The 24524-nt window shown below is 44.8% G+C and overlaps 1 protein-coding gene across 1 annotated transcript in view; it reads right to left on the reverse strand.

Annotated features, from left to right (window-relative positions):
* Positions 1-23976, reverse strand: part of LOC138953122 (dynein axonemal heavy chain 6-like) — a 141426-nt gene extending 117450 nt beyond the window's left edge. Inside the window, exons 1-16 of the mRNA XM_070324913.1 lie at positions 23879-23976; positions 22711-23229; positions 21926-22074; positions 19590-19675; positions 18798-19196; positions 17536-17672; positions 16952-17119; positions 14804-14919; positions 14492-14554; positions 12909-13164; positions 12232-12400; positions 10900-11099; positions 10500-10552; positions 9536-9879; positions 8165-8312; positions 7425-7540 (exon numbers count right to left, since the gene is read on the reverse strand). Coding sequence (XP_070181014.1) covers positions 7425-7540; positions 8165-8312; positions 9536-9879; positions 10500-10552; positions 10900-11099; positions 12232-12400; positions 12909-13164; positions 14492-14554; positions 14804-14919; positions 16952-17119; positions 17536-17672; positions 18798-19196; positions 19590-19675; positions 21926-22074; positions 22711-23049 — 2743 coding nt within the window. The 5' untranslated portion in view covers positions 23050-23229; positions 23879-23976. The remainder of the gene's footprint in view (positions 1-7424; positions 7541-8164; positions 8313-9535; positions 9880-10499; positions 10553-10899; positions 11100-12231; positions 12401-12908; positions 13165-14491; positions 14555-14803; positions 14920-16951; positions 17120-17535; positions 17673-18797; positions 19197-19589; positions 19676-21925; positions 22075-22710; positions 23230-23878) is intronic.
* Between the last annotated feature and the right edge of the window lie 548 nt (positions 23977-24524).

Raw genomic sequence — 24524 nt, forward strand, 5'->3', positions numbered from 1 at the left:
GATATGTAGAGTATTAAACTCCTTAATCAAAATCACTTAAATCCAAGGATTAAGATACCCAGGCAATTTTCGAACAGTACTACCGTAAAAGAAAATATACCCAAGAAAAATACCTTAGACTGACGTGACCATGCTGGCAACCACTGCTTTGGCAATGCCATACGACTGGTCAAGCCTGAGACTGGAAAAGTCTCGCATATAGTGGTTAATAAACGTGGCTGGAGTCTTCCAGAACGCGACCGCCATTATGCTTTGGAGCGAGGCACCCCGCACGTGCGCCAACGAGGAGCCGATAGCCCGAATCTCGTGTGCCCTGATGTCAGGGACCACATCCACTTGAGCATGAACATAAGCCTGTTTGATAAGCAAGGTCAGCCAACGAGCTAAAGTTTGCCTAGAAATATCCGATTGGTACTTCGGATTAAGCGAGACAAACAGTGACCGCTTAGAAGACCGAAAGCTACGTGTTCTATCCAGGTACACTCTAAGGGCACGTACTGGGCAGAGGAAGCGATCAGGGTCATCATGTTCAAGAGTGGGAGCCAAGGCTTGAATGACTACTGGTTTGGACAACTCCGAGGCATTCTGATTCTTGGCTCGAAAGTCTGGTAAGAAAGCCAACGTCACCTGATGTGTGGTGAACTCAATGTCAAATTCCAGGCCACTCAAAGCTTGAATTCCACTGAGTCTACGGCAAGTGGCTAAAGCGATGAGGAACACAGTCTTAAAAGTCAGGAACTTGATACTAATGCCTGCCAGGGGTTCTTCTTCTTCTTCTTCTTCTTCGTACGACGGTTGTGTCAGACTCGGAATCTGGAGGATGCCATGAACATGGACGTTCTTTCCAGGTCCTCCAGTGCTCCCCACATTTTGGTCCTCAGATCTGTTGGGTCAGGCCATGTCTGGATCCGCAGTTGGTCGAGGAGTTGGTTGCTACGCAGGAGTTTGAGAACCAGGAAGACATCCCACTTGGGAAATGAAACCCGAGGTTTAGACACCGCTGCATTGCTAATACCCGAAAGGACATTAGCAATGAGGGAGGAACTGATCAAGTGTTCAGGTCTGCGACCAGTAGCAGCCGCAATCGTGGAAGTGATGGCAGATTTGTATCCAAGAAGAGTCTTAGAAGAAAGACTCTTCTTTTGATACACTTCCACCAGGAAGTTGGCCAAGTCCTGTGTTGAGGGATAAAGCGGCTTTATCCCCTTGGACAAGGCGAAGGAGGCCCAAGCTCTCCAGCGTAAGTCGTAGAGCTGATTAGTTGATCGCCTCTTAGCGTTCAGGGAAAACTCTACTGAACTCTTGTGCAATCCTAGTGCAAGCAGTTTGGAGCGCACAAGAGCCATGCGGTCAAGCACAGACTCTCTGGACGTGGATGAGGGAGGCCTGATCGAGGCTGGAGCAGACTTCCCCCGTCCAGATTCAGAGGTAGAGGGTCTACGTGGGTGAGACCGCGAAGATCTGGAAACCACGGAGCTGTTGGCCAGTAAGGCGCGACCAAAATCAGTCTTGGCCGTTCCTGCAGATACTTTGCCAGTACCCTCGGAATCAGAGATGTCGGGGGATAGGCGTAAGCATCGAGGAGCCTCCACGAGAGAGTGAATGCGTCCACGTGGAACGCATTCGTGTCTCGAAAGGGGCTGACGTACCTGGGAAGCCGAGCGCTGAATCGAGTTGCGAACAGATCGATCAGAGGACGGTCCCACCTTGCCCACAGACGCCGTAGAACGTTGTGAGCGATGGTCCATTCTGTGGGGAGAACCTGATCGCCCCGACTGAGAATGTCGGCCAGGGCGTTCAGTTTCCCCGGAACGAATTGGACTGACATCCGGACCTGATTGGTCTGGCACCAGAGCAGAATCTCCTCCGCTAACAGGGAGAGGGACCGAGAATTGGTGCCCCCCTGGTGGCGAAGGTAAGCTAGGCATGTGGTGTTGTCCCCGTGGACCAACACATCCTGATCCCGAATCAGGAGGCGAAACTCCAACAGAGCCCGACGAACCGCCTCCAACTCTAGAAAGTTGATGTGTAGGAGGGACTCCTCCTGGGTCCAGACCCCCTGGGCCTCGTGCAGGTCCAGGTGGGCCCCCCAACCCCGCGTAGAAGCGTCGGTGTACAGGAAGAGAGACGGCCGTCTCGGTTGGATAGGCACCGCAGAGTTGAGCCAGATCGGGTCCAGCCATTGGACTACAGCCTCGTGAAACCAAGGCCCGATCTGGACCAACTCGGTGTAATCGAGAGGCCTGGAAGTCCGATCTGCTACTGCCCGTTGCAGGGGACGTTTGTGTAGCCTTGCAAGGGGCAGCAGCAGAGCGACAGACTCCATGGAACCCAACAGTTCCGCCAGCCGTCTGTGAGGAACAGCGCGGCAAGCCTGAATGGAGAGGATCTTTCGCCTCAGGGAGAGGATTCTGTCCGGGGAGGGAGACACAGTGTAAAGCACTGTGTCGAACGCCATCCCCAAGTAGCAAAACTGCTGGGCTGGCACGAGGTCCGACTTGTGCCACTGTATCTGGAACCCCAAAGCATGGGTCCGGTCCAGGACCTGCCGGGTGTGTTGGAGGCATTGATCGCGAGACTGGGCCAGGGTGAGCCAATCGTCCAAATATTGACGCAGACGCACACCCTGAGCTCTGACCAACGCCGCCAGCTCCTTGACCACCTTTGTAAAAATCAGCGGGGCCAAGGACAGGCCGAATGGGAGGGCCCGAAACTCGAACACTGTGCCCTCCCAAACAAACCGGAGCAGATGTCGGTACCCCGGGGCCACCAGGATGTGGAAGTAAGCATCCTGGAGGTCCACAGACGTGGCCCAATCGTTTGGCCGGATGGCCAACCGGACCGACGAAGGGGTTTCCATCTTGAACTTGCACCTGCGAAGGTACAAGTTCAAGGTGGAGAGGTCCAACACCGGCCTGAACCTGCCGTCCTTTTTGGGGACGGTGAACAGGCGGGAGTAGAACCCCGGAGAAGGCTGAGAAAGGGGGTAGACAGCCTTCTTCTCGACCAACGAGTTCACCTCGTCTTGAAGAGCCTGCCATCTGGCAGGGTCTCGAGGAGGGGGGAACGTCAAAGGTAGAGCGGACAATGGAGGTTGTGACGACAGCGGTAGAGAAAACCCCGACCCCACCACCCTCAAGATAAACTGGTTGGAGACCAGTCTGCCCCACATGTCGCGGGCCCGAAAAAGGGAACCGACGGACGAAAGAGGGGCAACTTGAGGGGGCGTCAACGTAGGGCCGGGACTCACTGAAAATTCTGCTGGCGGGCAGGCGCAGGCTTGCGACCACCCCCCTGGTGGTGCTGCTTACCCTTACCTGTCTGAGCACCCTTCTTCTTGCGCTTGGGAGCACGAGAAGCCGGGGCCGCAGGGGGGAACGCGACAGGCGCCTGAGAGGAGGAAGAAGGAGGCAGTGAAACTGGCTTCTTCTTCTTCTTCTTCTGAGGCTGGGAGCTGGAGGTGACTGTAGCACTTCTCTTACTCCCCGCCGACGTCGCCGAAGCAGCGAGGCCAACCATCAGAGAATCAGTGTTCCTCTGGCGTGTGGACTCCACCACAGAACGGACAGTGCCCGGATGAAAAAGGGAAGAAGGCTGAGGAAACGTATTCCTCAGACTCTTCCTCATATCCGGAGGCACTAAAGAAGTAGCCAGAAAATGATCACGGAACAGGGCCAACAAGTGGACCCGTGTTCCAATGGCCAATTCTGCCGCAGTCGTCACGCACGATCGCACGGCATGCAAAGCCCGATCCACTCGAACCGTGTCAAGGACCCGAGTGGAATCGGACTCTGCCCGATCGGGAGGGTCCAACAGTGTGGACAGCGTGCTCATCCATGTCAAGGCCTGTGATTGGGCCTCGACAATGGAAGAAACGGTGGCCTCAAGATTGTGGAACGAAGCAGAGCTCAGTTCCACCTTCTTGACCGAAGGCACCTCCCCAACGAACACATCACCGTCAGCCCCACCCTGAACACTCGAAGTCTGGAAAGGGAGAGTTCGAGAGTCAAAGGGAAAAGGGAGGGACGAAACAGATTGGACACGAGGAAACAGTGGAGGTGCGCCTCCCGAAGGAAAGCACGGCACTGAATCCGCGTCCTCCCGAGGAACATAGGTCGCGTTCGCACGTGAATCTGTACTCCTCAGGCGATGTGCTGCCGCTTCCACCGTGGCACTAAGACTAGGGTGGAACGCGAATTGCTGGCGGCCGGATCGTTCATAAAACGAGCCGCCGGCAGACGCGGCGTGTGCCTCCCGCGCCCGGGCCGAAGCGGACTCAAAGGACGAGAGGGCGTCGGAGGGAAGGACGTCCTGAAACTGTTCAAACGTCCTTCTAGCTGTGCGAGGGAGAGCCTCCTGCCTCTCGTCCTCAGACTCCACGTCCTGTGTGTCAACCGCAGGGTTGGGAACACTAGACGACAGACGCTTAAGAGAGGCATCCGTGGCGTCAAGACGCCGCGTGATGTCTGTCATGTACTGTTGGAAAGTACGAAGCATAGCTTCGGAAGTTCCATCAGAAACCGGCAAGGGTAGAGGATCAGTGTTAACCTCAGGGCGACCCTGATCCTCCTCCCCATCGTCCTCTGACTCACTCTCCTCTTCACTTCCCGACAACTCCTCAACAGCAGGAGTGTAGGAAGCTTGAGGGGGAGGAGCCGAAAGTGATGAAGTAGGCTGTGACGAAACGCCCACTGAAGCAAGAGGCCGCGAAGACCCCTGCCCCAAAGACGAAACGTCTCCAGCAGCCGAAGGGAGAGAACAACAAAAACCCTGCGACTGTTGGGTCAGTCCAGCCAACGAACCCCCGCCATTTATAGACTGAACAGGGACCCATCGGGTCTGATCAGAAAAGAAATGGTCCGGTCCGGTCGGGGGTGCCGATCCGGTCCGGTCGGGTGGTCCGGTGTTCCGGTGGTCCGGTCCGGTCCGGTCGGGTGGTCCGGTGTTCCGGTGGTCCGGTCCGGTCCGGTGGTCCGGTCCCGTACCATCCGGAGGTCCCGTTCGGCACAGAACCATCCGTACCCACAAAAGTGTTCGGGTGGTTCGGTCCGGACGTGGAAACACCGTACCATCCGGACCCGTAGGTCCGGTGGTCCGGTGTGTTCCGGTTCGGTGCCAGACCACCCGGACCAACAGAGGTGGTCGGGTGGTCCGGTCCCGACCGGACCACTGGTCCCGTACCGTACCATCCGGACCCGTAGGTCCGGTGGTCCGGTGTGTTCCGGTTCGGCGCCAGACCACCCGGACCAACAGAGGTGGTCGGGTGGTCCGGTCCCGACCGGACCACTCGTCCCGTACCGTACCATCCGGACCCGTAGGTCCGGGGGTCCGGCAAGGGCCAGAGGTACTGTCCCGCACCGGACCCTAAGGTCCGGTACGGTCCCGTACCATGGGTCCCGTCCGGACCAAACCCGGAGGTCAAGTCCAGTCGGGACCCGTGGGTCCGGTTCGATCCCGACCCGTAAGCCTGGACCGTTCCGGACCCTTGGTCCGGACCATCCGTCACCCGAACACCAGACGCTAAGGAATGGCGTGGGGTCAAGACGGTCCGGTCGGAGGTGTCGGTCTGAGCAACAGAAACAATGTTCCCGTCGCCCTGACCATTCGACAGAAGTACCACGTTCTGTCGAACACCTCCACGTCCAGTAACTAGTCGGCCGGAGCGTTTCATAGAGGGACAGCCACCAGTCACACGGACGTCAGAGGGAACCGTAGTAGCAGTGGTCGTAGGCACGAAGCCTGAAACCCCTGCCCCCACAGGACCGCCCTGAACGGGGTCAATTCGCATCCCAACCCCAGCGGGGAGGGAATTCATAGACCCCGTCATCTCCTCCGATCTCCCCCCCCATGAGTCCGAGACTACTGTCGAAACAGCAGTAGACGACCCAGCGAGGGAGTTCAGAGGAGGACCCGTGTCCCTCCTGGCTTCCACAGCGGTGGAAACCGAGGAGGGCACAGGAGAGGCACCGGAAAAGAAAGAAGTCGAAACCTGAGTCTCTCCCGTAGCCCCTAGATCAGATTCACCAACCCCCAAAGAGGGTTGGGAATCGACCCGCCCCCGGATTCGAGCCAGGGAGGAGAAGGAAACCTTCCCCCCAGGCTTGAAACCGGGAGGAGCTGAAGCCTGAGACTGAGGGCCGGACAACGGCGTCGAAGGGGGGGAAGCGTGTTCCACGGAAGGAGAAGGAGAAAGACGCTTTTTCTTTCCCCTCGACCTTCCCCGAACCTTCGACGGCGCAGCCCCGCCCGAAGTCCCAGGTTCAAGCCCAGCCTGTTTGAGCAAGCTCGCATTGAGCTTGCTCAAACAGGCTTTCTCCGCCCTCCCTCGCCGCAAACGCAAAGCGTTTGGGGAGGGAGAGTCGGATCGCCGAAAGGTCCCCCTGTCCGTGCGCAAAACATGACGCTGTGCGCCCGGAGAAGGGTTGCCCCCGGCAGACTCTGGTTCTGTAGAACCAGAGCCCAAAACAAGACGAGACATCCTACCTCGCCCTGTACGTACCCTTAAAAAATCGAGAATTAACAAAATTCAAAGAAAATTAGGTCAATACTCAAGTGAATGAGGCGAAACGAGAAGCAGACGACCGGTCACCACGAAGTAGGACGGTAGGCACGCCGAGTCCGCCACACAACAACGGAGGCACAAGTTGGAAGAAAAACAACGTAGCCTCAAGCCAGAAGTGGAATAACACACAAAAATCCAACAGGTGGTAATCCACACAGAAAAGAAGACTCTAGAATCCAAAATAATCCGGGAGCGCAGCAGAAACACAGCCTACTGTCACGCGCGAAAAAAGAAAGAGGACGCGCCACCTACATCCTGTAAGGGGGAAGCACTCAGACAGTGCTTGGGATCCACGGTGGCGCATGGTTATGGGAGATAATTGTACCCACGCAGCGTTTTGTCCAATTTTTTTCGGCCTATAATAGATAATGTGCAAGAATAGTACTGTCGAGGTAAGTGTTATATTGACTGAAATTCTCTAACAATGATGTTCAAAACTAGAACATGGACAACCTCTGAACAGAATGTGGCTGCCTGAATGTCTGCAAACTGAATGCAGTAGCATACACACATGACATCCTCAAAATGGTTAGCCTTTCATGAAGACTAAATCTTCATAGAACAAAGACAACTTCTGAACATAATGTTTGAATAGAATCTGGCTGCACGAATGTTGTCAAACTGAACACAGTAAACTGCACTCAAAAAGGTTAACCTTTCACGAAGCGTACAGAAGATCATTTCATAAAACCGTGGTTTTAGGTTTTCAATAACAGTAGCCAAAAATCATAAGAAAATACAAAAAAAGTTAAAAAAAAAAAAAAACACTGGCGAAAGGTTGTTGCAATGCCTAAGCAGCCTGATCATGATTCATTCATGTATTATTTCTCAGTTTAAACGGTAGTGATGTTTACACACTCACAGACTGTGACCTCAAAGGCACCAATCATATGCTGAACACTTTGATCAAATTCAGCAGACGATGGTGACAGACTGACGAAGGATTTTGTAGAGTGAGCCCTCTCATGTTTGTCTTTGCTGTGGACAAAAGCCAAAAATCAAATACACGCACTGTATGCAATCCATGTCCCCATCTTCTCTGTAGATGATGTTTGTTGTAACATCATTATGAGAACTACACAAAGCATTGTTTCTGGTTCTGGTGTATACAAACACTTCGATTTCTCATCAACAAATGAATAATTAAGCGATAATTAAATGTTCAATAAACTATCCTTTTTGTTTTATGAATCTAGATGATGAAAAGTTAGCAGTCTTCAGATTTCTATTTCACATCAACACATCTTGGGTTCTCTTTTAAAAAAATACAAAATCTGATTTCACTTCAACACATCTCAGGTTCTAGAGTATTGAAACTACAGTACAACCCCGCTTTTAAGACCCCCAATTTAAGACTCTCTCCCTATTAAGACCCTGTTTTCTCACATTTTTTTCATAACCTCTGCAAATTAACCCCAATTTTAAATCTCACTCCTTTTTAAGACATGATTTTCTCAAACTTTCTTAGGTCTTAAAAGGGGGGGGGGGGGGGGGGTCAAGGGGTTCCAGGGTAGTCAATTCACATCAACAACATGTCCCAAAAGTTGGCATGAAGATGGGCGAAAATACACATATCACTCCATGCATGCTGCGCTCTCTGACCTTCGAGTCCCGTTCTCAGGGTAGGCAAAGTGAGACTGCCCTCCCGCTCGCTCCTCCTCTTCCACATCCTCTTCATCCTCCTCAGAGAGGGTGTGCATCCCCTCATCATCGCTTCTTTCATCGTCTGATTCGCTCTCCGTCTCACTTTCTGCAAAAACAGAATGATCCTCAGGAATGAATTTACAGTTGTAGCTTAACTGCTGTTGCTCTTTTCTCAAAGCTTGCAAATTCATCGTCTGATTCGCTCTCCGTCTCACTTTCTGCAAAAACAGAATGATCCTCAGGAATGAATTTACAGTTGTAGCTTAACTGCTGTTGCTCTTTTCTCAAAGCTTGCAAATTCAGCCTTTCTCAAAAGACGAATTCCGAAAGTAATGTGCGTGTCTCCATGTGTGTCCGGCACACCCCTCGCTAGTAATTGGTCCCTTCATTGTTTGTCTGCCGTTTTGCAAGAAAACTTAACTTTTCCACAACTAATACAAACCCGCAGGGTTATTTCCGAAAATTGCCTATTACCTGTAAAGATCCACCTACCTGACACTGAGGGGGGCAGTAAAGCTGCTTTTAAAAATCTATATGTTCAAAAGTGTCAGTGCCAGTGGACAAATTTAGGAAACTTGTACAGAATGACAATGTATGGGGGTTATGATGTAATGTATATATGTATGGGGGTTATGATGTAATGTATATATGTATGAAGATGTATTCTGTGTCGATTGTGAATGTATGGTGGGGTGGGGTGGGGTGGGGGGGGTACGATGTAATTTAATGAACGATGATGTACTTGGTGTTTGATAGTGTATGATTGTTTGTTAGTTGTAGATATAGTACGATGTTTGATGTTGTAATGTTGTGTGTGTGTTATAATGCAATATGTTATGATGTGATGTATGATGATGTATTCGGTGCATGATAGTGGATGTATGCTTGTCAGTTGTAGATCTAGTACGATGTTTGAGGTTGTAATGTTTGTGCGGGTGTTATAATGCAATGTAGCCGTATGAGGGTTCCAGTGTGTGAGTTGTACATGGCCGGGTGCTAGAGTGCTGCATGAATGAGTAAGTGCATGTGGAGCTGTATGGCTGGGTGAATTGTGGGTTGCGTACGTCCGAGGGGCACATGTAGCCTGTGTGTCTGAAGTAGTGGGTATGTTGCGTAAGGGTGTGCTGATAATGAACTTCAGTTGTGTTTTGTAAATGTCTATGTATCAGTGTATCATGTCTTGCCACACACATGCCAAATTTCCTTGTATTGATGAGGACAATAAAACTTCTTGTATCTCGTATATTCTGCAATTTTCTTTCTCCCCCAAAAGAGTCAAAGTACATTTTCCACTTCCACGGGGCTCTGTCATTCCTCACAATATCTCACCATCACTGGATTCTTCCTGGAAAGTGACGCCTTTCTTGGATGGTGACCCAGTGACTTTCGATCCTTGACTTCCGGCCTTGCCCTTGGACGACCCAGTGCGGGTCTTTGAAGGGACATTGAGAATGAGGTCAATGTAAAATACGGGAAAGATGACATCTTCGACAACATCTCTTTGGCGAATCTCGTCCAAGACTTCATCAATGTCTGGCGGACCCTCTGTCTCCTCAACCCTGTCAAAGTCGTAGTGTGGGATGACGTAGCCTGTGGCCGTGACATCCTTCTTCTTTTTCCTGAAACCCTGGGTGTCTGACAGGAAGCTCAGGTCGGAGTTGGTGGGAGAAGACCTGTGAAAAACACAGAAAAACATGTCAACAACATATTACCTGCATGTAGTTAAGAGCCAAGAGTTGTTTGCCCAACATCAACCCTCAACTACGAAAAGGCTAACAAGCAACTCCTAAAGATTCCACTTTCATATAAAATAAAATAAAAATTACTGCTCTAACACTGAACCCTATGATTCTGGTTGATAGAACTGAGCCTCAGTTACAATAGGGTACACAAGTCAGCATCAAACATCATACTTTTATAAACAAAAAGATGAATTACTACTCAAAAACTGACATGATCAAACTAATTATCAATCATGCGACAAAGAAAATGTGCACTGCTGAAACATTTAATGCTTTCACTGGTCACCACAGGGTTCAATCACTGTTAGTCTATAAGTGATTATCGTACTTTAACTGTGGCGTGTGAATTTTTTTAACCATCATCTGTTTCAAAAACAAGAAAGTGGTACAAATTACACTTAGCAATGAAGCATGAACAGCTTCAAGTTCTAAGATCAGACTTTTGATATATGTTTTTTAATAAAAGGAAAGTCCTCTCCTCCCCACTGTTGGCAAAACCTTAAAATTACAGGGAACATACGGAAAAGGAGACATGGTGATGGCAATGTTACCTTCTGACAAATTTGAAGCTACCACGTCCAGTGGTCAGCTGACTTGGCCCATCCTGCAATCATTTGAAAAAAAGAAACACATTTTGGCAATGCTTACCATTTTAAAACCTACTTAAGATATGCAGAGCTATCTACACATCACAGTGAACATCACTGCAGTGCATTTTATCACACAAAAAAGAGACTATCCAACAGAAACGAACAAAAATCTTGCTTTCGTAATTTCACAATGACAGTAGCGTCTGCAGAGCTGAACATAATTTCACTGTGAAAACCCTTGTCATTTTTTTCTGCAGGTTTTGCAACAAATGTTTGACTTCAGCCAAACTTCTAAATGATTCTCATGAGTGCTGTATACAGAGAGCTCTCACAGCTATTTGTCCACACATGTTCTCCTCACCTGGCCGTCTGCTTCATCCAACTCCTCTTCCTCAGGTGCGTGGTAGCTGTTGACCAGGTGGTCCAGAAGCTGCTGCACGGAGGAGAATACCAGGTGACGCATCAGCTCCTGCAGCGTGTAGTCCACCAAACGCAGGAAGCATGCCAGACGGGCCAGGATCTTACGCCACTCCGCTATCTCTGCGTACAGTGGCTTGCCGTCTGGAATGGGATGGATGGATAGAACTAAGTGTGATATCACACAAAGATGACCATAAATTAGTCAATAGCAATTGCATTTACTCACATCCACACGTGTGCATGCGAGCACAAACACACATGCGCAAGAAATTTATTCAGATGTGGACATCAAAGCTGTGCAAGACTGTGATAGATTACTGAACATTCAAAGGTAATTTGAGTGTTTTGTAAACTTGGTTTAACCAGCAGCATTTCAATTTCTTACATCTGATAACACACAAATCCTTGAAAGTTGAATAAAAGAAAATGTCATCATTTTCATGAGTTTTCATTCACAAGCACCTGGGAAATAAATGTCATGTTCCCCAGGCAATAACTCGAGGTGGTGAATGGGTTTGAGCTTTCATGTGAAACGTGGATTGTCAAAGTAAAAGCCAATCAGGCTGATTGTTTGATGTGTGGAACCATCGCGGCTTTGGATTTGTGTTTCCGAGGACAACGATTGTAAGCATTCACTCTCAAAGACCCAATCAATGTTGATAATTACCGCGGCGACTCATGGTCAATTTGCAACTTATCTCTGTAATCGCAAAATCCACAACGAAAAAGAAAAGAAATATGTTCAACACTTACTGAACTCACACGTATGATCGCAGCTCTGTACATTTTCAGACTGGAAGAAAAGCGTCAACAAGCTACGTTTGACGTCACATACAAGGTTGACGTGTTATCTCGAGCTACTGTGACGATGCTTTGTGGTCCGGAGTTGGATTCTAAAAATTCGTCTCCCTGTGGGTTATTGTGCATTTTGTTGCACAACCAAAATGATGACCAAAACGATGTTTGGTGGCTTGTTGTCAGACCAGCTTTTTTGTTGGTCCTCGGGGAGCATATCGCCTTTTGTCTCATATTTATCAACCGCGGCCTTCGGCCTTGGTCGATAAAGATGAAACAAAAGACGATATGGTCCCCTTGGACCAACAAAAAAGCTGGTCTGTCAACAAGCCACCAAACATCTTATAATGTCCGAAACAGCCAAATCACTCAACAATTTTTCTCCCTGCAGACAGACTAAAACCAGTAAAATAATTGACATTCTAACCTTATCCTCCCATCAGTCACAAAAAAACACACACTAGCACCGCTTACTTACTTGGTTTTGTTTTTTCTTTCTTGGTGGCATCAGCAGGAGCACCGGCACCAGCCTTCTGGCCCTTGCCTACAAGAGCGGTGCTGACCGACTTGGGAGCCATGATGGTTACCTTGCGGGTGCTGCTGTCCTCTCTGATACCTTGTGTTATACCCTCCATCTCTGCCACAGTCTGGTCAACAAAAAAGCCATGGTCAATTGTATGCAATACAGTTAATCACTCGTCAAGTTTGGATGTAGTGCGGAACTTCAGAGTAGTCAAGAGTAAAACAGACCATAGGAAAGAAGACAGGAAGAAGAAAAACAAAAGAGTTTACAAATAAACAGAAAATTGCATCTTATCAACTAGTGTGGTCCCAATCCACAGCAAATTTTGTTGACAAAGAGCAGTAGTGCACATCGTCACTAAGATATCCTGATTTAACAAAGCTACTTTCGTACCCCTAAGCCTTCGACTGTCTTGTTTCATGCATCTTTGTTTAATCAGGTAATGCAGTATAGCAGGAAAGAACATAAACAGTATTCTTTCTGAACCAAACTGGCTAAAAAAACGGTTTTTTATAATAATACATATTTTTAGAACGCATGTATTCAGGGTTAATCTCTGCTCAGAGCGCTGTACTCTCATTTTGGAAAACACATACACAAAGCATAACACTCAACCTATGACTGATACTTACAGCACAGGATTCCCACACCAGCTCAATGACTTTCTCTCGCAGGGTGGTGAGCTGTTCAAAGGCCTTGTCACACTGTTTCTCCTGGTTGTCTTGAAACTCAGCCAGGGTCAAGGTCTTGTTGAAGTCAAGGTCAACCAGCAAGATGCGGGATCCATCCTTGGTGGCCCCCTTGGCGGATTCACACAAACTCTGAATATGCACCAGTGCCCCCTGCAGGACCTCGTTAGCCACGAACAATGTCTTGTACAAAACTGCCCTGAAAAGAATCAAACAAGAAAGTTCAGTTTATGGAATGTTTAGTTGTATACAAAATGAAATATAGATCTTTAAAGTGGACGAACAAGATATACAGCAGACAAATAATAATGAAGGGTGATCACTTCTTAGCGTTAAGATATTGCTTCTTCAAATATAGCAAGAAGCAAAAGCCCTGAAAAAGCAGGATGGTTCTTGAACTTTTACTTATCAGCCATGATAGAACAATAATCCTGACATTAAGACACACAAAAATATCTGATGAAATCCAACCAATTTCAAAGTGAAGAGTTTCCAGAATGTATCAAGGTCATCAGGTCTGAATGGCTGAAGCAGTAAATAAGTACTGTAACCATATGAAAGGCACAATTGCTGTGAGCTGACGAGAGAGAAAGTCTGAACTATCGGAGTGTCTTAGTACCTACAAAGAAAGCAAGAAGGAACATTTCCTCTTCTCAAGCGACAACACAATGGAAAGAAATGCTCATGCTGTTCATTTGTTCTCAAACAAAACCAAGGAAGTGGATGCGCAAACAGTTTAAAACAAGAAGGGCAAAGCCCATACGACTCACATGCTTGACCTTCTGCTTTACACATTTTTCCTACCAAAATACATGTGACCTTGACCCAAGGTCAAGGTCATCCAAGGTCATGCAACACAAAGCTGTTAATTCAAGACATAGGAAGTACAATGGTGCTTATTGGCTCTTTCTACCATGAGATATGGTCACTTTTAGTGGTTCACTACCTTATTTTGGTCACATTTCATAAGGGTCAAAGTGACCTTGACCTTGATCATATGTGACCAAATATGTCTCATGATGAAAGCATAACATGTGCCCCACATAATTTTTAAGTTTGAAACAGTTATCTTCCATAGTTCAGGGTCAAGGTCACTTCAAAATATGTATACAATCCAACTTTGAAGAGCTCCTGTGACCTTGACCTTGAAGCAAGGTAAACCAAACTGGTATCAAAAGATGGGGCTTACTTTGCCCTATATATCATATATAGGTGAGGTATTCAATCTCAAAAACTTCAGAGAAAATGGGAAAAATGTGAAAAATAGCTGTTTTTTAGACAACATTTATGGCCCCTGCGACCTTGACCTTGAAGCAAGGTCAAGATGCTATGTAGGTTTTTTGGGGCCTTGTCATCATACACCATCTTGCCAAATTTGGTACTGATAGACTGAATAGTGTCCAAGAAATATTCAACGTTAAAGTTTTCCGGCCGGCCGGACGGACGGACGGACGACTCGGGTGAGTACATAGACTCACTTTTGCTTCGCATGTGAGTCAAAAATGAGATTGAAATGTTGCACTCACTTGTTTCCAGAGTTCTTGTGGTGCCGTATTGAGTATTTCCACAGCTGGAAAGCTTTCCAAAGTCTGAAAATGGAAAACCAAGTATGCATTTCAACAGTGTCTGGCTCTGCATTATAGCACAGTTTTATATTTTTTCCTATTTGCTACAACGAAGCACATGTACAGAAAGCACATGGCAATATCCACAGTGTGTCTGCACAAATGCAAGGGTACTCACTCTTTCACAACCCTTACTAACCTGACAGAGCTATTTCTGGAATTTGTCTATTAATCTTGCAAAAGACCACACACACACACCACGCACTCACTGACCTGAACTTGACAAAGACTGGAAATTCAAAGACCATGTAGAAAAGGCGCCGTTCCCACAACCACCAGAGAGCAGGCGTGGTGCTGGTCTGATCATCGTGGTGTACTCTCTCGTCACACTTTACATACACATAAAAACACACAGGCAGGGATGTTGCCACAAATTCATACCTATAGGACAAATGTCCTGAGCTCTTCGGCATCAATAGGACATTTGACTGCTTTCAGACATTTTAATAGGACATTATAATTTTGTGCAAAACACAAAATCATGATCACACACACACACATATCAATATATGCACCAACATTGTGTGCGTATATTGTTTTATCCCTTTTGTTTCAAACAGGACACACACAAAAAAGAAACAAACAAACTAAAAAGCAACCAAAAACTTCAGCACTCTTACTTTGATTGGCACAAAAACTGCATGATTTCCTGATAGAGCTTTTTCTTGACATATTCGACAAAACCGTTTACCTATATAGATGGTCTCTTTGCTGTCAAATTCTAACCGACTAGTACTAAACAGGGTCAACATGAATAGTTAACCTTATTAAAAGACCGTCTGTGTGAATGTCCTGTTGTACCGACACGTACATCTTCAAGTCACGAAACTTTACTTTCCGTGATTGTGGAGGTTTCAGCGGCGACACTATCATTGGCGCTGTCATTTTCTGGAATTATGCTATTGCTAGCCGTGTTTTCCCATGTTCTTCTTGGCCCTAATGTAGCACACGATGCCGTTGAAACGCCAAACGTGTTCAGCTTTTTGTTTGTTTGGAAGGCTTTAGCTTTTTTCAGTGGCATAATTCAGTGCCGTGCGCTTCAACTCTAACCGAAAGCAAATTAAAGCATACGCGAGCCTTGGTCAGTTGAAGTTGTCTCCCGTACTCCTAACTTTAGTGTGCTGTCAGAAGACGGGTGTACGCAAACAGCTCATACCGCAAACGGTTCGGAAAACGCAAGATCTGCACTGCACAACTTCAGTGCACCTGTACGCGAGAGCGCTCGGTCACTTTTTGAAGATTTTTATTATGAAAGGAAAATTATCAAATAACGCGCTGTCCGAAGGAATGGAGTTCTTATCGGACAATGACCGCGCTCAGTTGAAAACGATAAGACATCTGACCGCTATGCGGCTAAGTGAATCGGACATTTGAGCCTTTTAATCGGTCTATGTCCGATGCCTAATGACATAACTGCACAGGTCTTAACAAATATTAAATGCAGTGCTATGTTTTATTACACAGACACAAACAAGTGCATTATGCATGGTTCCAAAGAAGACTCAAGATTTTGCTCAACTCTCAGTCACCTGGGTGTGCCACTATCCCCCCCCCCCCCCCCCCCCCCTGCACATAAACATATCTGCTTTATGATGTAATGCAGATATCAATGATATTTATGCAAATACACTAGATCAAGCTGACATATTTAAATATGATTCATCACAAAACTTTGCTTCTATGACACATTTGCCTCTCAACAAGTATTTTGTCCAAGCAGCACAAAGTATATCTTGCAAGACTTAACTCATAGTCTCCCAGGTACGGATATATTATCCGTACCCACTCATATGGCTCGATCTGACCTGGTATGAATATATCCGCTCAGACTGTTAGCTTCAGTCACTTCCTGTAACGTCCATCTACCGCCTGCATTCCAGCTAGTTGATACACAGTTACTACACAGTTACTTCAATTCTGAGTGACCTGCTGCAGCACAGCTGGTCTCGGCTAAAATAACCTTGGTCAATATAGGTTTGTTTGTTTGTTTGCTTAACGCCCAGCCGACCACGAAGGGCCATATCAGGGCGGTGCTGCTTTGACATATAACATGCGCCACACACAAGACAGAAGTCGCAGCACAGGCTTCATGTCTCACCCAGTCACATTATTCTGACACCGGACCAACCAGTCCTAGCACTAACCCCATAATGCCAGACGCCAGGCGGAGCAGCCACTAGATTGCCTATTTTAAAGTCTCAGGTATGACCCGGCCGGGGTTCGAACCCACGACCTCCCGCTCACTGGGCGGATGCCTTACCACTAGGCCACTGTGTTGCGGTCGTCAATATAGGTGGGGTAGAAAGTGTTAATACATAATAAAACACTCAAAAATAATGCATTGGACACAAGTTTACATACCATGGTAATGTAAGAAGCACTGACAGTCCAGTAAATGGGACGACCTCGTGCTGTGTTGGGAGAAACAACCTGCAGGTCATAGGGGTTGTAGCGAGCCCGCGGGTTACTTTGATTTCGAGGCAGACAGTACAGGAACTGACCATCATCATCCTTTGCTTTCAATGCTTCCTGTCAACAGCACAAGTTATTCCTCTTTAGTCAGGCAATCAAACTTAAATTCTTTCATGTCTATTTGCAGGATCAGTGTACTCCTCTTTTAAATAAAAATAAAAACCTATCCTTACGTCCATGTAACATATTTACCTTGTCCACAGTGTCAGTATGAATTTTGTAGTTGTTATAAGTAACTAGCATACAACATTATGTGACACTGTCAACACCAGAGTTAAGCTTCAATTCTTATGTATTGCTACACACACACTCTCTCCCTCCCCCTCCCCCCACACACACATCGATCTGTATTCCTTGTGTTTTGCACAGCACAACATAATTCCAAGACTTGCCTCTTTTAGTCTCTATGCATGTATAACCTTAAAAGAATTACCCTTATTGAGCTTTCAACAACAAGTAGACTCTATTCTGACCTTTTCATTGAGAGGCTTGTCGCCAAGTTTGAACATGTCCTTCTTGCAGTCAGGCCCGTGACGGGGGATGTCTGTCACCCAGCCCAGACGCTGCCGCATCTCCACCATGTTGTCAAACACACTGTCGTTGTCTGGCACTGTACACATCCATGCCAGCAAGTTTACACAACGTTTACAATGTACACACAACATGTTGTCAAACACACTGTCGTTGTCTGGCACCGTACACATACATGCCAGCAAGTTTACACAACTTTTACAATGTACACACACCATGTTGTTAAACACACCGTCATTGTCTGGCACTGTCACATACATGTATGCCAGCAAGTTTAAGGCCAAAAAAAAAATAGGTCTGTTTACGGTAACCCGACCGACCCTAGTTTTTAGGCCCGACCCTAATCTTTTTTTTGGATCGTCTGAAAAAAACAAAAACGCATCCAAAATAGAGCTGTTTGCGCTCAAACAGCAGACGACAGAAGGGAGGTAAGCTCAAAGTACTGTTTATAGTTATGTTGGGCAAAAACAGGGATTGATGAGAAGAAATGAACTGTGAAACATCATAGAGAGGGGAGAAAAAAAAAATGGAAAAAAAAAATGGAAAAAAAAGCCGACCTACCGACCCTATTTTTTCACCCTATGTTACCGTAAACAGACCTATTTTTTTTTTGGCCTAAACAACTAAAGTGGAACCCCCTTTTAAAGACCTCCAAATTTAAGATTCCCTCCATTTGAAGGCCCTGTTTTCTCAGATTTTCTGTTCATAACTTTTGTAAATTTACCCCCATTTTAAGACTCCCTCCTTTTTAGGATCTGGTTTTCTCAGATTCTTTTAAGTTTTAAAGGGAGGTTCCACTGTACATGTACACACACAAAATCAGCAGATGCAGCAGATTTATATTGGTCGTCTCAATGGTTGAAATTCATCAGTTGTCTAAAATAACTGACTACGGTTTGATGAGACGAACTTGGAAGACACTATTTTAAATATAACATGTGAAAAGCTCAGAGAAAAAAAGTTTGGTAACAGAAGTCTCACACATACAAACAAATAATGTCCAGTACTAAATCTCAGAATAAAATGTTTTGCATGAACAAATGCAGCCACAAAGCTGATGCTTAAAGATACTTTTACAAAATATTCCTGATACACTAATAGCAATTCTTTCTCAGCAAGTCGTTTGCGTTCCAATACACAAACAAAAGAAGTGGAGTTCACAGAAAACCGAGGACACACATACTGTATAAACAACAGCATTTACCTCTGTCATCATATTTGTTCTTCTTCAAGTAAGACAGCACTTTGCTCATGTCCATTTTGCCAGACGCTGCTCTCTTCATGCCAGATTGCATCCCTCTTGATGCAACAGCACTGCTTGGGCGAGCAGCTCGAGTCTTCGTTTCCACAGGCTGAGGCAATACAATGCTTGCGGAGGAATGTCTTCTCTCGATGTCTGGCAACTTAGCAGGCTTGGGTAGCTCTGGCTTGGCAGTGGCTTGGGCACTTGCCACGCTGTCCTTGTCTTTCGACGTTGAAACACTTTCATCCGTAGACATGTTGTCTTCACCTATATCACGCTTCTTGGTTCCGGTTTTGGTGGGACTGCTGCTGTCGCTAAACAGCTCCTCCATGTCTACATCCTGAAGCCGGTCTGCCTTGCCTGAAAGTCATCACCAAGAAAATCAATGCAATTTCTCAATTGAGATTTATAATAAAGTGTTATTTGCACTGTATTGTAATGTATTGAATAATATTAAAATTGTTTTGCATAAATCTACTTATTTCCGATGCGTTATTTCCGATGCGACATGTTCTTTTTTGCAAAAAGGGAAGGTCTCCATGTGGAAAACCAACAATAACAAATTCAATAAAATGAAATGGCAAGCTAATCAATTATAACATCCAGGTACTGAACAAAGATCATGAGCACTTTATTAACAAAAATCTTTTTTTCTTAAAGTGCTGTCAAAACCATTGATAATGCTGCAATTGACTTTCACTGTCTGTAGCAACAACTAAAAGCACAGAAAACAAAGAAAGACAAAGTACGTACCAAAGTCTGACACGGAACTTAAGTCATCCGCCCCTTTCTTGGCCTGTTCTTCTGCAGCCTTGATGTTTGACATCTGCTTATCCAGGCTGATAAATATTTGTCAGAAAAAAAATTATCATCAATCCTAGTCCTTCTAAAAGTCAACCAAATCAAAACAGCAATAAGCAGAAACTATAAAAATGCTTCATGTGGACTTTTCACCTTGGCCATGCTATGTCTTGACAACTAACAGTGAATAAATTAATGACTTCCTCTCGGTACATTCCACACTAAAAAGATACACACACATGCACAAACTCACTGCTAGTCGAGTATTATCAAAATTGAAAACTGAGATTTGGTATGCATCCGCATGCCATGTGTATTTCAAGAGCGGACAAACCACACTTTTCCATCCATTGTTTAATTGTACGGACAATAAGTTAAATTATGTAAATGTGCATTGTTTCTTTTAGTTTCACACTTTCACCATATTTTGACCCTGAGTATGCCCGAAGTCTTGTGTTACTTTTTATGAAATGCACACAAGGTAACAGTTCAAGCCTTGACTGCTGTAATAATAAATTAAAGACTACAGTCGAAACGAATCCAGCAAAACCAGAAACCTGCTGAGAAAGCCATCATAACTATAACTATAACTATAACTATATATATATGGCAATCATGCTCACATTGTCTGCAGACCAGACGGTTTCTTGAACTATAACTATAACTATAACTATATATATGTGGGCGTCTCTGAATCTGATACTGAGCACAGACCAAAAATTGATAGGTGTACAACTTTGGGGATGTGTCGGGACACATTGCTGCAAATATGACAGAACCAAATGTTATTCATTTGCCTTCTGAGGCATTTTACTAATAAAATGAACGCTCAATATTACAAAAATCTGTTCTTGTGAATTTATAATATATTTTTGTAATCCGATGAGCGAGTCAAAATGGCGACGAAATGTGTGACATCGGTCAACACGCAACTTTGAAGTGCTCGTTTTTTTAAAATTACACAGTTTTCAAATGCGATACAGGTGTTGAAAATACCACAAAGGATGAAAGTTAAATGATGCTAAGCAAAGTTGATAAATGACAAGGCATTTCGCCTAAACAGGCACGGTAAAAAGTCGGTCGCGTGCATCCATTTTTCAAGAAAATATGAGAGTAGAATCATCTAAGGCCAGCAAAGCACATACACTAACATATTTCAATAACAAATGGTCTCAAGAACTCACATTTTCACTGGCTTCTGTGTGCTGTGAATAGCAAGTCGAATCACACTATGGATGTCTCTTATGAAATCATTATGTTGCCATACCCCAAAGATTCAAGAGACATTTGACTTTGGAAAAAACACTCCTGAGAACACACCACAAGCATGTTACTCTCCAAACAGTGAATTTTGAATGACAAAATCGATTTAAAATTCAGTAAAATCAATAAAAAATAAAATATAATCGAAATGCTGCAAGGCTTGTTTGAATTTTGTTCAAAACTCAAAATAGATGTACACACCAAATGGCTACTGGTTTTGACAAGCAAATTCAATGCAATTTATTCTTCAAAATGACGAAATGGAACGCTGAACGTCATTACAATACGTAATTTCGTCGTGACGTCATCCGTACATATTTCTGTTCGGCCCGTACACTGTTATTCAGCCGGTACACTCAGGTATTTGGCCTGTGAACCTGTACCAGGCTTGATCCTGTTGGAGTAGGCTATAAATATCAGTCTGCTTAACCTCAACGTCTGATGACCACAATCGGTGCAGAAATGAGATATAACGGGTTTTAACTGACAAAAGTTTGTTTTTCTTCTTAAAAGGTGTATATCTAAATTCAGTCAGGGTTTGTGGTCCTATCAAACAAACATCGTCAAAATCAAAGAAAAATATCAAACCTTAACTGTTTTTAACGGACAAAAGTTTACTTTTCTTCATCAAAAGTTTGAATTGAAATTTTTTTGATGACAACAGATCTACCTACAAAATTTCACTAAGATCGGTGAAAAAATGGGGTTTAACGGTTTTTCAAACTGCCAAAACTTTGGTTTTTGTCTTGAAAAGTATGTTATGATATTCAGTTAGAAACAACAGACCTACTAACCAAATTTCACAAAAATCGGCTTAAAAATGAGATTTAACGGACTTTTAACTGCCAAAAATATTGCTTTTTTCTCTTGAAAAGTATGTGTTTCAGTTTAATTAAGAACAACGGACTACTATACCAATTTTTGTGACAATCCAACTTTAAATTACAAAATGTCACACTCTCCGTGCCAAGATTGAAGACGCCCACATATATATATATATATATATATATGGCAATCATGCTCACATTGTCTGCAGACCAGACGGTTTCTTGTACTTTTCTTCCATCTGTTGCTGCCTCTGAATGTAATCCTTTTTGAATAGCGAAGTACGGAAGGGTTCACTCTGAGGCTGGTTTTGCTTCCCAGACAGTGGCCGTTCAAGTGGAGCCAGTTTCTGCAAGAAAGATTTATGATTTACATCAATACATGTGCTTAATATGTGTGTGCATGCATAGGTGTGCACTTGTGTGAGAGAGACTGTATGTGTTCAGAAGTGCATGTGAGCTTGTACATGTTTAATAAAATGTGTGTTTGGCCAGGCTTGCTCGCTTTCCTCCATGCATTGAATTAAATGTAAGCTGACATTGGTAAATCTACTGAACAGTCCAAGGGGTCGTGTGAAGCTTTTTCCATTCTCAAGACCATCTGTTTCACTCACAAACTCAGCCCTGAAAGTCAAAAAAATGGTGCTAGCCTTTGGCAAGTGATTCTAAAAATTTACTGGCCAGAGAGCAGACTTTACTAGCCAAACCAACAATTTGTTTCAGCAACTTTACTCGCATTTGGCGAGTAGATGAATATTTCTACTCGCCAGTTACATGTTTCTAAATACTCGCCACTTTCAGGGCTTAAGTTTACAGTTCTCATGTTATTGCACAATATTTTATGACTATCCTTTTGTTTTACTGTTTTAGATTAACATTGCAAACAGTCAGGCTATCTTTACCCTACAGGGTCTCTGTAACTGATCACAGTGTCTTATGGATACCCCCTACAAAAATTCAAAGGAAAGGAATTCGTCACAACTTACGAGTGGCCTGGCTCTTCCCAAGCTCTGATTCCGGACATAGTTGAGTGCTCCAGAATTCTCCGGACGATCGTAAAGTCGTTCTTTCAGCTTAGCTGCCAAGTCACCTCCATGTCCCATCCTGCGTTTATTCTGTGCCAAGGGATCATTTTGCATTGTAGCCTTGATCGGCTCCAGGCCAGCTTGAAATCGTGTGACCTTCACATTGGCAGAGTGTTCTTTGTTGAATAAATCTTGTTCCAATGTAGCGACTTCCGCAAAGTCCTGATTAAGGACAGTCGACTCCGAGCACTGGCTCAGATGACTGATGCGTGATTCTCCACGAGATATGTTGCGAGACATGTTGCAGCTAAGAATCTTTTTAGCAGCCTAAAACAGTGGAACTGGAAAATGCATTGTTCCTGTACAATTGAGTCACACCACACCTTTATGTCCAAACACCAAAAAAGAAGATTTCAGTCACTCTCTATTTTGGCAAGGAAGCCTTCGGTTCTGGAAGTGGAAACTGGAACACATCCTGACCTGAAAAAAAGAAGAGAACCAATTTATGCCTGTTAATCTTTTCAAGCATGCATCAGAATTTGTTTCATTAAACCTTAAAGGTGCAAAACGAAGCCTTTCAGAATGTTTTTCTATTAACACTATTGGTATTATGTTTCTGTGTGCGTTTCTTGTTTTTGCTGCAAGAATTATTTTTATGACAAATACAACAAAGCAGGAAGTTTATGTACTATACCTTCCTTAGTGCACCATCACCAGTGAAGGTAACACGATTTTCGTCTGTCGTTGAAGCAGAAAGTCACTTAAAAATTCTCCTTTTCTTTAAACTTTTAGTTTTAAGCACAGTTTCGTGTTTGACAAACAATGAAACATGCAAAAAGCAAGTCGTTGTTTTGCTTTGAATATTTAGAGATAATGACCCAGTTTTTCTTTGTATGTCTTTTTATTCCCAAACCATGAATTAGAATTTCTTAGCAGGAAGCCTACATAAATTTGTGTTTGTGTGAGCGTCAGTCGAATGATGGTCGAAGAGAATCATCTGTAGGCTGTATAGCAAACAACTTTTGTTTTGGTTGTGATGCTAAAGCTAATCCGCAAATAGCTTGCAACATTTCCTCTTAAAATATATATATATACGCAAACATTGGCCAACGATCACAACTTTACATACCTTCTACGAACAAACACTGACCTAAACACCTCCAAACTATCTGGCTGTGTTGCGTGATTTCAGATGCCACTCTGGGCAAGGGGCCGCCATGTTGGTTTGCCCTAGCAATACCCACAATGCATTTCAAAAAGGCGGGAGATTTGCATTCGGGAAATCGCTTTTTTTTTCTTACACTTGTTTCTTTTTAATTTCAATTATTTGATAAAACAGAGACACTGTAGCATTGCTATAGATCTCTGGATAAAACTAAACATTCACAAGTAGACTACGACCCGATGAACTTATAAGAGACAGATAAACAAACAAATGATATGAACAAAACGGTTTATCAGGGACCTATAATATTAGAGTCTATGGGTTTATCCGATGATAAAGTATTGTTTGAGTTTCTGGCCGCAACTCGGCCGCGACTCAGTGATGCCGTCGCCAAGGCTGAAAGGAAAACATAACAGATGGTTAACATTTTAAATAAGTTTTGTTCACCTCACGTTACTTGTTCGATTGTCTGTCCACTGAAGACCATTTGGTCAGTCAACCCAGCTGAAAAAGTACCACACGATGTACTATAGTATACTATAGTAAACTATAGTAAATGTACCCTGTACTATAGTAAACTATAGTATACTATAGTACAAGTACTATGGTA

The sequence above is a fragment of the Littorina saxatilis genome, linkage group LG17, assembly GCF_037325665.1.
Source record: "Littorina saxatilis isolate snail1 linkage group LG17, US_GU_Lsax_2.0, whole genome shotgun sequence".
Taxonomy (NCBI): Eukaryota; Metazoa; Mollusca; class Gastropoda; order Littorinimorpha; family Littorinidae; genus Littorina; species Littorina saxatilis.